At 36.1% G+C, this 14,839-nt stretch overlaps 1 protein-coding gene across 2 annotated transcripts in view; it reads left to right on the top strand.

Annotated features, from left to right (window-relative positions):
- NUP153 (nucleoporin 153) overlaps window positions 1–14,839 on the top strand; it is a 71,709-nt gene that overhangs the window by 32,295 nt on the left and 24,575 nt on the right. For both annotated transcript variants that reach the window (XM_087438057.1, XM_004432094.3), the window contains exons 10-14: window positions 1,527–1,579; window positions 1,830–1,956; window positions 10,562–10,699; window positions 11,332–11,430; window positions 12,494–12,581. In XM_087438057.1, coding sequence (XP_087294183.1) covers window positions 1,527–1,579; window positions 1,830–1,956; window positions 10,562–10,699; window positions 11,332–11,430; window positions 12,494–12,581 — 505 coding nt within the window. The remainder of the gene's footprint in view (window positions 1–1,526; window positions 1,580–1,829; window positions 1,957–10,561; window positions 10,700–11,331; window positions 11,431–12,493; window positions 12,582–14,839) is intronic.

The raw sequence follows: 14,839 nt of genomic DNA, 5'->3' as shown, positions 1-14,839 counted from the left end.
ATAGTGTAATGTTCACCCATTACTCTTCTATCTTGATTCACCAGTTGTGAATGTTTTGTCATATTTGCTTTATCAAAATTTAAAAAATATTTTGAACATAATTTTGGATTTACAGACTTGGGAGAAAAATTTTCAGAACTCCACATTTTACTACATTTGCTTTATCTTTTTCTGTGTGTTTTCTATGAACAGGGAATCCCCTCACATAACTGCAGAACATTTACTAAATGAGAAGCTTAACATTGGTACAATATTATTATTTAACCTACAGATTTTTTATATGTTGCCAGATGTCCCAAAAGAAAACAAATCCAAGAACATGTCTTGCGTTTAGTTGTCTTGTCTCTTCATCTCCTTTAGTCTAGAACAGTTCCTTAAGGATTTTTTCTTTTTTGTATTTCACAACATTGATATTTCTGAAGAGTACAGGTAAGTTACTGTGTAGAATGTCCTGCATTTTGGGGATGTCTGATGTTTCCTCATGATTAGATTCCAGTTATGTGTTTTTGGTAGTAATACCACAGAATAGATGCTGAGCTCTTCTCAGTGTGTCATATTGGGAGGCACGTGCTATCAATTTGTCCCATTACTGACAAGTGTGATCATTAGTTAAGTTAGTGTCAGTGGCATTTCTCCACTATAACGTTACTATTTTACCTTTTGTAATTAATAAGTATCTTGGGGGGAGATAATTTTGAGAGAGTATGAATATCCTTTTCATCCACTAGTGTTAGCATTATTGATGATTTTTGCCTGAATCTATTATTAGTAGAATGCCAAATAGTGGTTTTCTAATTCCACTGTTCCTTCTACATTTACTAGTTGGCTTTCTACTGTAGGAAGAGTTTTCTTTTCTCTATTTATTTATTTACATAGCTATGTATTTTTTTGTAAGTCAACTTGAATTCTTATGTTCAATAAGATTATAATTCTTTATTAACATTATTTATTCTTATGCTCATGTTCTCCCATTATTTGGCCTTCAAACTGGTTCCTGTGTCCATTTACTATATCCCCACCATTTTTTGAGCACTTAGTTGCTTTTTGATATTATAAAATAATCCAGGCTTATCTTGTGAGTTTCCGGCCCCAGCCCTATAATCGTCCATTTCTCCAGGGAACCCTGATTCCTTTCAGTGGAGGAACTCTAAGTTGCAGAGAATCATTTTAAAAGGAATATCTTTGTAAATTTGCTTGCACATGTAATAAGCCATAATGAAAGATAAGTAAAAGTATTTTCCTTGTTGGTAAGTATATTAACTTTGTATACTGTCATTTTGTTGAAAGGACAGTTGTGCTCAGTGACATTATATGTATATAATCACACTGTAACTGTTGGTTACCATTCAGAAGGCAGAGTATAACTTGCGAATTTTAGGATTCATTAACTAAAAAACCAAGTTCCTGATTCCAAATTCAAATTCCAAATTTAATTTCCAAATTTAAATTCACAGATAGAAGGGTGGTGTTAAGAAAATTAAAACAAATAAGCAAGCATGTAAATATGGTGTGTTTATTTTTTCTAGACTGGATCTGAAAAAAACATAACACCAGGACAAAGTAGAGAACAACGAGAAAGGTAATGTCATCTTTATAGCTAAACTTTATACTTAATTTTTAAAGTCCGTATTTGATTTGCATATGCCTTTTTGAAGATTAAGAAGGTTAAAAAATAGAAACATTACACACAAAAATCTGTCAGCTTTTAAAGTCAATTACAGCTGAACATTTACTTTTTTGTTAACAGTTCTAATTTTTAGGTATTCAGTTAACACGTTATGGACCAGAGTAATATATCATTTGTTTTAATTTTCTTTTTCTTTGCCTAGTGGCTTTTCTTACCCAAATTTCAGTATGTCTGCAGCCAATGGTTTATCTTCTGGAGGAGGTAGTGGAGGCGGCAAGATGAGACGAGAAAGAACACGCTTTGTGGCATCTAAACCTCCAGAGGAAGAGGTAGGGTGTTATATACTTAATACTCTTGAAGTTTATTAAAAGCTGTAGTGTGGTGTGGTGTGGTGGTGAGGGGAGACCTGGAGGTCCCTTGGAGGGGTGGAGTTTGGGGAAACTCAGCACAAGAATAATCTGCCATTGAAGCAGGGCCTTCAAAATATATATGTGTCTCTGTGTGCATGTGTTTTAAACTACCAGGTTTTTTTAACCACCTTCACTGTGACAACACAGAAAACGTAACCTAGTACCTTAAATTTCATGGGTATCATTAAAAAGCTATAATTCTTCAAATAAGAGAAATTGCAATTGAAATTATTTGACCCTCAGAATATTATTGTATAGTTAGGTTTTCCCCATTTCTGAAACTTACATAAATGGCTTACTGTATGTATTCTTCTCACTTGCCTTTTTCTTCATATTATTTGTGAAACTTATCAGTGTTGTGAAAGGTAACTCTAGGTTATTGAATTTCGTTGTTACTATTTATCCAGTATGAAGATTACCAAAATCCATTCTCCAGGGAACATTTGGGTTGATTACTAATACATGCTAAGGTGAATATTTATGTACTTCTCTCTTGGCACACATACAGTATTTTCTCTAGGCTATTCATCCAGGAATGGAATTGTTGGATTATAGGGGATAATATATATCTTCCGATGTATTAGATGTTGCCTTATTGCTCTTCAAGGTAGTTTTACAATTTAATGCTTCCACATGATAGTAGGTCAGTCTGCTTTTTCTTTATCCTTTCCAGTACTTGATTTTGTTGATTTTTAAATGTTTGCTAATGTGGTGAATGTGAAGTGGTATGCCATTGGAGTTTTATTTTGCATTTCCTTGTTTACTAAGGAAGGGAGACATCTTTTTGTGAGTTTCTTGGCCATTTTGGTTTTCTCTTCCTTTATCCATTTTTTTCTATTGGGTTATTTCTTTTATTAGGAAGAGTTCTTTATATATTCTGAACATGAAAGTTTGAAAAAGGTAGAGACTAACTAAAGATTAGTTAAATTAACCTTTCTGTCTATAGGTTGCTGTATTTGTTTTCTAACTAGAGTTGAACTCAGGTCTCATATCAGTCTTTTTATAAATGAATTTCAGCCTAGATGGATCATTTAAGTTTTGATACATAGTGCTTTCATTTGTGGTTTGTTTCTAATTAACATTTCATTTGTGACTTCCTCATTGACTCATGAGTTTCTTAGGAGTATGTTCTCAGATTTTTAAACAGGAAGTTTTCTATAACACGTTCTGTTAACTATGAAGTCATGTTTTGATTGCAATTGTTGTATGTATCAGTGTTAATTTTCTTCGTGTCTATTGGTGTTTTACTTTGCAGGCTTATTTAGATTGGAACGTCTTTCTATCTCATTTTTTCTTTAACTCCTCTTTTCCTATTTAACAGTTTTGTAGTTGTGCCTCTCTGACTCACTAGAATCATGACTTGGACAGTTTGGGCTTTCTGCCATATAGCCTGCCTTGTCTTGATATTTGAGATTAGGCTAGGGGCCTTGGCTCCGTTACTAGTCGTGAGGCTCTGTCTTTCCCTTAGGTTCTACTTGTTGCTCTGCTGGAATGTTGTGAAGGGAGAGAATGTATTAATATATTCTACCATCTTGAAAGAAAACTGAAGTCTTGAATGCCATTGATCATACAGAATATAAAATTTTGTAGTTAGCAAACCGGTTTTCTTTTGTCATTAAAGCTCTTTACATAGACGTGATTAATTACATTTAAGAAATGGGGGTTTTTGGACGATGGTGTACGTGTAGGAGGATCCTGAGCTCGCCTCCTCCCATGGACACAACAAACCTACAACTACATATGGAATAATTTTCTCTGAGATCTGGAAACTGGATGAAAAGAACCTCCACAGCAAGGGACAACACAGAGAGGAGTGGAAGAGGCAGAGATACGATGCTGCTGTCCAAGAGCAAGCTAGCAACAGACGTGTTGCCTGCAGCAATAGTGGCCCCACCACAAGAGAAGGGCACACACAGTGCGTACAGGGGACACCCCTGAAGCATTTGGTACAGGTGACGAGAGGGGAGCACGCTGCTGGCCACCATAAGACATCTCCTATATAATGCCCCATTGCCAAGATCAGGAGATGCAGTGGATCTACCTAGTACATAGACATAAGCGCAGAGAAGTAGGCAATATGAGACAGAGGAATGTGTTCCAAATAAAAGAACAGGACAAATTCTCAGAAAAAGAACTAAACAAAACAGAGATCAACAGTTTGCCTGATAAAGAGTACAAAGTATTGGTCATAAGGATGCTCACTGAACTCAAGAGAAGAATAGACGAGCACTGTGAGAACTTCAACAAAGAATTAGAAAATATAAAAAAGAACCAATCAGAGCTGAGAAATACAGTAATTGAAATGAAACAGTCACTAGAGGGAATCAAGAGCAGAATAGATGACACAAAAGAATGGATCAGCAGTCTGGATGACAGAGTAGACAGAAGTCACCCAAGCTGAACAGAACAGAGGAAAAAGAATTAAGGATGACAGTTTAAGGGACGTCTGGGACAAGCATCAAGCTGTTATTTCTTCAGATAAATTCTCTGTCCCTTTGTCTCTCTCTGCTCCTTCTGGGACACCTAAAATGTGAATGTTAGTGTGTTTGATGTTGATTAAAGACTTGAATGTAAGAGCTGAAACCATAAAACTCCTGGAAGAAAACATTGGCAGTACGCTCTTTGACATTGGTCTTAGCAGTATCTTTTTGAATATGTCTCCTCAGACAAGGGCAACAGAAGAAAAAATAAACATATGGGACTACATCAAACTAAAAAGCTGCTGCACAGCCAAGGAAACCATCAACAAAATGAAAACACAGCCTACCAATTGGGAGAAGATATTTGCAAATCATATATCCCATAAAGGGTTAATGACCCCAACTATATTAAGAACTCATGCAACTCAACAACAACAACAACAACAACAGAAATTCAGTTAAAAAATGGGCAGAGGGGGCTAGCCCTGGTGGCCTAGTAGGTAAGTTCTGCACACTCTGCTCTTGCAGCCTGGGTTCAGATCCTGGGTGCGGACCTACACCACTCGTCTGTTAGCAGCCATGCTGTCGCAGCAGCTCATGGAAAACAAGAAAGAGTAAGTTGGCAATGGATGTTAGCTCAAGGTGAATCTTCCTCAGCAAAAAAAAAAAAAGGGCAGAGAGTCTGAACAGACATTTTTCCGAAGAACATATACAGATGGCCAACAGGCATGTGGAAAGATGTTTAACATCACTAATTTTTAGGGAAATGCAAATCAAAACCACAATGAGATATCATCTCATGCCTGTCAGAATGGCTGTAATTAAAAAGACATGAAATAAGTGCTGGAGAGGATGTGGAGAAAAGGACCCCTCATACACTGCTGGTAAGAATGTAAATTGGTGCAACCACTATGGAAAACAGTATGGAGATTCCTCGAAAAATTAAAAATAGAACTACCATATGATCCAGCTATTCTACACTTCTGGGTATTTATCCAAAGAATACGAAAACGTTAATTCAAAAAGATATGTGCACCCCTATGTTCATTGCAGTATCACTCACAATAGCCAAGGCTTGGAAACAACCTAAGTGTCCATTGATGGATGAACAGATAAAGAAGATTTGGTACACATATACTATGGAATACTACTCAGCCATAAAAGATATCTTGCCATTTGCAACAACATGGGTGGACCCTGAGGGTATTATGCTAAGTGAAATAAGAGAAAGCGAAATGCCGTATGATTTCACTCATGTGTAAGATGAAAAAAACAACAACAAACATGTTTTACAGAGAATAGATAAGTGGTTACCAGAGGGGAAGGGGGTGGGGGAAGGGTGAAAGGGGAAAAGGGGCACATTTGTATGGTGACGGATGGCAACTAGACTTTTGGTGGTGAACACAATGTGGTCTGTACAGAAGTTGAAATATAATAATCTACACCTGAAATTTATATAATATTATAAACCAGTGTTACCTCAATAAGAAAATAAAATTTAAAAAAAGGTTTGTCTTGGCTGTGTATACACAAGGAGATTAGTATCTGATTAATATAGCATGAGCTTGTTCTTTAGACAGGCTTTTATATTTCTCAGTAAAATTCGTGGCCCTGCTTGTTTAGTTTATCCTTGTATAAGGAAAATATTAGCTTGGTTTGGTGTTTGCCAGAAGACAGGTTTGTGAATTTTGCTTATTTCACTTCAGTTTCAATTTTTAAAGATACAGTTTCTGAGATCTTTAGTTGATGTCTGTAGCTCAGTTTTAGGTGTCTTACAGATATGTATTTAGTATGACTTCACTGTATTGAGACATTTGGGGAGGAGTTAAAAATTTATTTACTTTTGCTCTTATCCCCTAGTATACTAACTGTGAAGAACTTGATGAACATCTAACCCCCTAGACCTCTTTATCAACTCCCCCCTTCTCTGGGCCCCCTCTCTTCATTCCAGCCAACTGCCAACTGCCAATTTCACATCCCAGGATGCCTCAGTCAACTCCTCTGTCCCTAGCTCTGTTCGGCACTGGGGTTATAGTCTCTACATTCCTGAGGAAAGAGGTACTAATGGGTGGCTGCTCCAAATTTTCTACCTACCCTGTGTTTTTTATCTATATTGAAGAGATTAGGATAGATGCTTCCTTACTTATTTTGTATCCAGTGCTGTTTTTTTCTTTCAGGTGTCAAATATATTTAGACCACTAGTTGTTTCTTGATTCAGTTATAGTTAATGGGAATTTTTGGTAAAAGAAGATTCATTTTTGTGGGTATTTTAATGAAGTCTTTCAGGAAAGGTCAAATGAAAGAAGTTTTATTTTTAATTGAATATAAACAAATTATGCTAATTTCAGATACTGTTGCAGCTTAACAGGGATTGGTGTATTTTGATTCACTAAATGTTCAGGTTACTAGAACTCTATATTGAAAATAACCCATTTTGCAATATGAGATAGTAGGAGTGTGTTTTAGCTTATCTGAGATTCCAGAATTTGTAAAGATTATGTGTCAGTCACTAAACATATTGACATTTTGCCTCTACTGTGATATCAATCTGGTTTTTATAATGAAAAAGCTCATTGGTAGAGAATATATAAGCAGTATGTAATAAGACTGAGTTTGGTGAGATTTAATTGCTTGTTATTGCCTTGTCAGGGCATCCTGCCACTTACTAGCCATTGAATGACCTTGGTCAAATTAACCTCTTTGTACATTAGCTTCTTTATCTGTAAAATGGGGATAAGAAGAATAAATATATTAAGCTTGTGTGTCTGTAGGCTGTCTGCCATTTAATAGCTGTGTGATATTAAGCCATATAGCTCCTTGCCTCTGTTTCCTCATCTACAACAGTAGTATCTACCTCATGTGAGATAACCCATATAAAGGTATTACAAAGGTAGTATATAGTAAGTCACATATTTGATGACAGTTGCGTTTAGCTTGAAGTGTCTGAAGCATCCGGTTAGAATTCCTGACTTTCTCCCAAATTCAGGACTCGCTTCTGATTAGTTAAGTTAAAATTTTGGTGAATAGGAGTTAAATTTAGGGCCGGCCCTGTGGCTTAGCGGTTAGGTGCGCGCGCTCCGCTGCTGGTGGCCCGGGTTCGGATCCCGGGCGCGCACCGACGCACTGCTTCTCCGGCCATGCTGAGGCCGCGTCCCACATACAGCAACTAGAAGGATGTGCAGCTATGACATACAACTATCTATTGGGGCTTTGGGGGGAAAATAAATAAGTGAATAAAATCTTAAAAAAAAAAAAATAGGAGTTAAATTTAGAATTGGTTCAAAGTCAATAATATAAGGAACCAGCATGGCCAGGTATGTGGCTTAATGAGTTAGCACGAGATATAGGTTGTTCAGTTGATGTGTCCAGGTGTTGTAAGTGTCTAAAGGGAAGAAAATAAGGCTAAGGGTTGGAGATGGGAAGACACTTCCCTACAGAAGTAGCTAAATGCATCTTTTGTTTGCTTCCTCCTCCCCCAAATTTGATTATGACAAATTTCAAACATAAAAAATGTTGAAAGCATTGTGCAGTCAATATACATATACCCAGCACTTAGATTCTAATATTTTGTTGCTTGCTTTATCAAATAAATATCCATCTTATTATTTTTTGGGTACATTTAAAGTAAGTTGAAGACATCAGTACACTTCACCCCCAAATACTTCAGCTTACATAGCATGAACTAGAGTTAAATACTTGTTTTTTAATTTAGCAAAAATTTACATATAATAAAATGTAAAATTCTTAGGTATACCATTTAATGAATTTGACAAATGTTTACACCTGTGTAACGCAAACCCCTATCAAGGTGTCAGACATTTCTATCACTCCAGAAAGTTTACTTATGCTCCTTCTTAGTCAGTACTCATCTCCTCCTACCCCAGGGGCAATCACTGTTCTCCTTTTTTCCACCGTATATTGGTTTTGCTTGTTCTGGAACTTCACATCAATACAGTTATTCAGTATGTATTCTTCTGTGCCTGGCTATTATGAATAAAGCTGCTATGAACATTCTTATTCTTATACCTTTTTGTAGACATATGTTTATTTCTCTTGGGGTAAATACCTAGAAGTGGAGGTGCAAGGTTGTTTGGTACGTGTTTAACTTTTTAAGCAACTGCCAAACTGTTTTCTCCAAAATGATTGTAACATTTTACACTCCCACCAACAGTGTATGAGCTTTTCCATTACTCCACATCCTTACCAGTAGTTGATTGTCATCTTTTTAATTTTAGCCATTCTGCTTTGTGTATGGTGGTATCTTGTAACTTTCGTTTGCATTTCCCTGATGGCTAATAATGTTGTGTTCTTGTTTATGTGCTGATTGGCCATTAGTATATCTTCCTTTATGAGGTGTCTGTTCAGATCTTTTGCTTTTTTAAAAATTGGGTTATCTTTTTCTTCTTGAGTTGTTGTAGGAGTTCTTTATAAATTCTGGACCCAAGTACTTTGTCATATACATGGCTTACAAATATTTTCTCCCGGTCTGGCTTGCCAGTTCATTTTCTTAACAGTATCTTTTGATCAGTAGGTGTTCCAAGTTTTATGAAGTTTGAATTTATCTTTTTTTTCCCCATTATCTTTTTACCGTTCTTTGTGTCCTGAGAAACGTTTGCCTGTCCCCCAGCTGCAAAACAATTCTGTTTTCTTCTAGAAGATTTATAGTAGTGCTTTTTTGTTTTTTACTAATTTCCTTGATTTCTTTTATGATCCATGGATTATTTAGAAATGTGTTTAATTATGATTTTAATGTCTTGAAATTTATGGAGACTTGTTTTATAGCCCAGCGTATGGTCTGCTTGATGAATCTTAAAGAATGTATATTCTGCGGTTTTTGGGCATAGTGCTCTGTAGCTGTCAGTTAGATAAGATCATTGATAGTATTTCTTAGATCTTTGTTCTTGCTGAATTTTTTCTTGGGGGTACGGTGTGTCTGGTTAGTCTATTAAATTGTTGAGAGATGGGAGTTAAAAGTGTCCATTTCTTCCAGAAATCTTAGTTTCCACATGATATCATTTCCCTTCATCCTGAAGAACTTGTAGAGCAGATTTTATGGCAACAGATTCTCTTAGTCTCATTTTATTTGAAAGCGTCTTTATTTTGCCCTTTTTGGGGTATGATGATTTATGTACAATAAACTGCATCCATGTGAAGTATTCAGTTTGTTATAGCTGGCAGTGAACTTATCTGAACTCAAACTCTTTCTCCTCTGTGGTGGGTGGCAGCTGAAACTCTTTGGTCTTAGTTGGCTGTTTCGTATCTGCCTTACACACGTGTAGTGTACAGCTCTGCTGGAGATTTGGACAGTTTGTGTGCAGACTTGGGGCTCCCCTTCTGGGCCTCTTCATTCTTGCATCTCTCCTTTTTTTTAGCTGCTGGGGTTACCTAGTCTGTCCTCTGATTCCTTAGCCAACAGATTGCAGTTTCCTCTCTGAATTTCAGCCGTTCAGTGGCACCAACTGAAAGCAGCAGCAGCTTACTCAGTGCCCTTCTCTTCTAAGTGTCTTCTCCCCTCCAGTGTCTGCTTGCTTTTGGTTGCTTTCCAGTGGTTTCAGATGGTTGTTTTTTATATATTGTCCAGAGTTTATAATTGTTACCTGTCAGAGCATTGGTCAGATACAAGTTACTTCAGCATTAGCAGAAGCAGGACTCTTTTTTGTTTGCTCTTAATCTGGGTCATTTGAGACTTGCAGTGGTCTTTGCTGTATTGAGTTAAAAACCAAGGCAGTTCCCCAGGCTCATCAGAACTGAAGTTTATTAAATGCTGCTTATTTTACATGCCGAGACCATGTATAACTTTATGTTTCATATTAATACCCAAACTATGGTATATTAAATTTTTTCTCATTTTCACCAATTAGGAAATTGGTACTGAGGGCAGTTAGGTTCACAAAGTCACGTGGCTGGCTGGCAGCACACCTGGGATTCAAATCTTGTTTAGTTTTTTTGATTCAAGAGCCCACATTGTTAACACTGCATGGTGCTACCTTCTCCCTATTTTAAATTTGCCTGTAACTATATGAATTCTACCTGAAAATAAGTAGAGATAAAGGAATGACATGAAAGATGAAATATATCATTATAAAACATGTATTGTGTTTTAGGAAATGGAAGTACCAGTATTACCAAAAATCTCTCTACCCATCACCAGTTCTTCACTACCTACCTTCAATTTTAGTTCCTCTGTGATCACAACTTCCTCTCCATCACCCGTTAATCCTTCGCAGTCATTAACAAACAAGGTATAAAACGATTGTACAAATAGAGGTGATTTTTGTTCTTTCTTATTCTTTATTTTAAACGTAATATTCTATTTAAAGCAGTGATTAATTTTCGCTATGAAAGTTAATAACAGTAAGAAGAGAAAAATGGAAATGGTGTTTTGCTTTTTTTTTTTAATTTACATTATAAGGGATACATTATAATGGGAGTGTTCTTCAATTCTTATGCAGTGCATTAGAGAAAGAGATGATTGTAACTTTGTTTTTAAACAATGTTTCCATTAAGATACTTTTTTTGGTAATAATAGATTTATGTTTTTATTTCTCAAGTAGGATTAATCTGCTTCTGAAATTTTTATGCTTTCTTCTTGCCTTTTTTCCTGAACATATTCTTATAAATGTTATTTTTCTTCTTTAGACAAATATTCACCTCTAAAATAGTGTATACTCCTCTTCCAAGAGGAAGCTAGATTTTATAGCAGTTACTGTTAGGTATTTTTCAGAAGTTAAAAAGTGATTTTTAAATCTGAAAGGAAAACAAATTGCTTTTGGCTTCTTTGGAATAATTAATTTGCTTAAGGTCTATTTTAGTGTCAACTTCTTTTTCTAAAAAGTTCTTTTTGTTTCATTTCTTTAATAATTTGGAAAACCAGGTACCAATGACCTCTCCGAACAGCACTGGCAGTCCCATGTTTAGATTTTCATCTCCAATTGTAAAATCTACTGAGGCAGATGTACTACCTCCATCATCTGTAAGTAGCAAGCAAGCCGTATTTCATATTTATTGATTTCGAAGGCATACTGTATTTTTATCAAATCCAAGACGCCCTTAGTGGTAAGAAGTACCATTAGTTTTCTTCTGACTTAGAAAAAAGTTTTAGTGTACAGAAAACTTGGATGAATAAACACCTCTATTTTTCCCTACATATATACATATACACGTATGCATTTTCTCATGTACCATTTGAAAGTTGAGATACAGACATCTTGATACACTTAATACTTTTCCATATGTTCTCTTAACAAAAAGGGCATTCCTCTGCATGGGCACAGTACAGTTATCATAACCCCCAAATTTAACATAATATAATAATAACATAATCCACAGTCAGATTTCCCCATCAGCCCCAGCCTGTCCTTTAATTGCTGTTTTGTTTCTCTTGGTCCTAGATTTGATTAAGATAGGATGTAATCAGCTAAATCATACTGCATTTAGTTAACATGTCTTTTGAATTGCCTTTAATCTAGAAAAGTTTTGGGTTTTTATGTTCCATAATGTGTATTTGTTTCATTATTAAGAAATAAATATTTTGAGGGAAGAATAATGCATAAGTTTAACATTCAGGTTGCCCCAACGATATTTGGGATGTGTATCATTTTAACATTTGCCTTCCATTTTTCACTGTGTCCTTGTTTTCTGTCACAGCTAGATATTCCAGATCAGTGTGTGATTTCCCTGCCTCATGCCTGAAATCTGTCCATTGTCCAAAAAGTCTCATATACTTTTTATTAGAAAATGGCAGTCAGAAACCCAGAACTAGATGTTAGGAACACATTATTTTACATATTGCTCTGAAAGAAAAAAAATGCTTAAGAAATTAAAAATGCTGCTGTTAAACTATGACACAAAAACTATGACACAAAACTCGTTATAAGAAGCATCCCAATTTTAGAGATTGTAAAATATGAAAAACTATGAATCTTAGAATACGTGAAATTCAGTATATTTTTTTGACTTGGAATTTAAAAAAGCTCTATATTTGATATTTGTTTAAAACTAAATTGACACTTAAAGGATACTTTTTCTGTTTACAGATTGGATTTACATTTAGCGTGCCTGTTGCAAAAACAGCTGAACTTGCTGGCTCTACTAGTTTTTCAGAACCAATTACAAGTAGTTCAGGTAAGTAAAAATTTCTCACAAATTTCAACATAAAAAGAGTTACATACATTAAATTAGTATTTCATATTCTTTCTTTCACCTTTGACAGTTCTTGTAAATGCTTTCTTTCATTTGAATGAAAATTGCTCTGAAAAGCAAACAGGGGCCAGTATCAGTCTTTTGACAGTGCTTTTTAGTAATTTTCTTCAGATATATTTAGCTCCGTAAATGTGTTACTGTTTGGTTGTGAGAGGGATAGTCACAACAGCAAATTTATACACTGTCTCTGTTTAGTCAAAATACGGTGACAGTTTATTATTAATGAAATCTCATTGTAAGAAATCCAAGGATTGTCTAGATTATAATTGCTGTGAATTCCATCTCTAGGTTTACTCTTCAGTTCACAAGCATTTTTATGTGTGAGTGTTATGCTGGCCTCTGCAGATCGTGATACATAATTTCTAAACTCAAGAAATGGGCATAATTGAGGGGAAAAAAAGAATACTCAGATAATTAAATCATAGGGTTTTGTTGTGATAGTGGCGGTTTCTTTCAAGTATTTAGTGTTTGAGAAATGGAGAATCATCTGGGCTGAGTTACTCAGGTCAAGAATTTTGAAACAAGGGCATTTTACCCAAGAAAATCAAACAGCAAATGCAAGAGAACAAGAGAAAAAGCATGACATACTTTGAAAATTGCAAATAATTTGTCATGAGGTTGAGAGGTAGCTTTAAATTCTAAAAATTCTTGAATGCTATGCTAAAGAGTTGGATTTTAATCTGAATGTAGTAGGAAAACATTGAGTGATCTTTATGGGCCTGAGATGGGTATTGTGGAGTCACAGCAGTGTGTTAAGTGTGTGTGTGGTGGTACTATAGGCTGAGACATCAGTTAAGGGGCTGTTGCCCTATCCAGAAGTGTTTCTTTGGCTATCTGCTGAGTTTTGGAATTTTCGTGAACTAGCTTCTCTCTCAAAAGATAGAGTAAAAAATAAATTAAAGGGGCCAGCCCAGTGGTGTAGTGGTTAAGTTTGTGTGCTCCACTTCTGGCGGCCCAGCGTTCACAGGTTTGGATCCCGGGCGTGGACCTACCCACTGGTCGTCTAGCCACACTGTGGCAGGCATCCCACATAAAGTAGAGGAAGATGGGCACGGATGTTAGCCCAGGGCCAATCTTCCTCAGCAAAAAGAGGAGGATTGACAACAGGTGTTAGCTCAGGGCTGATCTTACACACACACACACACACACACACACACACACACACACAATAAATAAATCAGAGAGTGAGGACATAGACGGTAGAGAGGTCTTTAGCTTTGGATGATCAGAAAGATAAGAGCCTAGATTATGGGAGTGGCACAAAATAAGAATTTGACTGGTGTGTTTGCAATTTAATTTTTATTGAATAAATAGCCCTGAGAAAGTAACAAGTACATTTCAGGTGTACTTCTTACCACAAGGTTTTTTTTCTTTAATGTTACAATGAATTCAAGAGGAAAATCTATTCAAATTACCATTTTCATGCCTGGTTGTGAGGAAAGGCATTAAAATTCTTCGCAGTTTTTTCTAATGCTTTGCTAATGGTAACTGAATGAGTAACAATTTGTTAAAACAACTTTTGTGTTTCATTACCTGAGTTTATTATGAGTGGCATATATAGAATTGTGAGAACTGTTCTCATGTTGACACCTCTGATTTTTACCACTTCTATCATTAAAAAGCTGATTGAGGGGGCCGGCTGGTGGCACAAGCGGTTAAGTGCACACGCTCCGCTTTGGCAGCCCGAGATTTCGCAGGTTCGGATCCCGGGCACTCACCAACGCACCGCTTGGTAAGCCATGCTCTGGCGGTGTCCCATATAAAGTAGAGGAAGATGGGCATGGATGTTAGCTCAGGGCCACTCTTCCTCAAGAAACAGGGGGAGGATTGGCATCGGATGTTAGCCCAGGGCTAGTCCTCCTCACAAAAAAAAAAAAAAAAGCTGATTGAAAATCTGGAAGTCATGATTAATTACTTTGTGACAGGAGCTAATTTTTCCATTATCTTCTTTTTCCATCTCTTAGTACACTTCAGGGAATCCTTAAAATTTACCTTAAATTACAAAAGGAATATAACTTTGATTACAAAGGAAGATAGAATGGAGTAAAGTGATAAAAGCATATATTTTCTTTGTTTTGACAGTTATAGAGAGGGTAGGAATGGTGGTTTGGTTTGGTTTGGTTTGGGTTTTGTGCATATTTTTGTTATTGAGGTGAAATTAACATAAGACAAAATTATTT

Source organism: Ceratotherium simum, chromosome 13 (genome assembly GCF_057802395.1).
Source record: "Ceratotherium simum simum isolate JZ-2026a chromosome 13, ASM5780239v1, whole genome shotgun sequence".
Classification (NCBI taxonomy): Eukaryota; Metazoa; Chordata; class Mammalia; order Perissodactyla; family Rhinocerotidae; genus Ceratotherium; species Ceratotherium simum.
The sequence above is the reverse complement of the archived record's forward strand: the minus strand, read 5'-3'. Positions and strand labels throughout refer to the sequence as shown.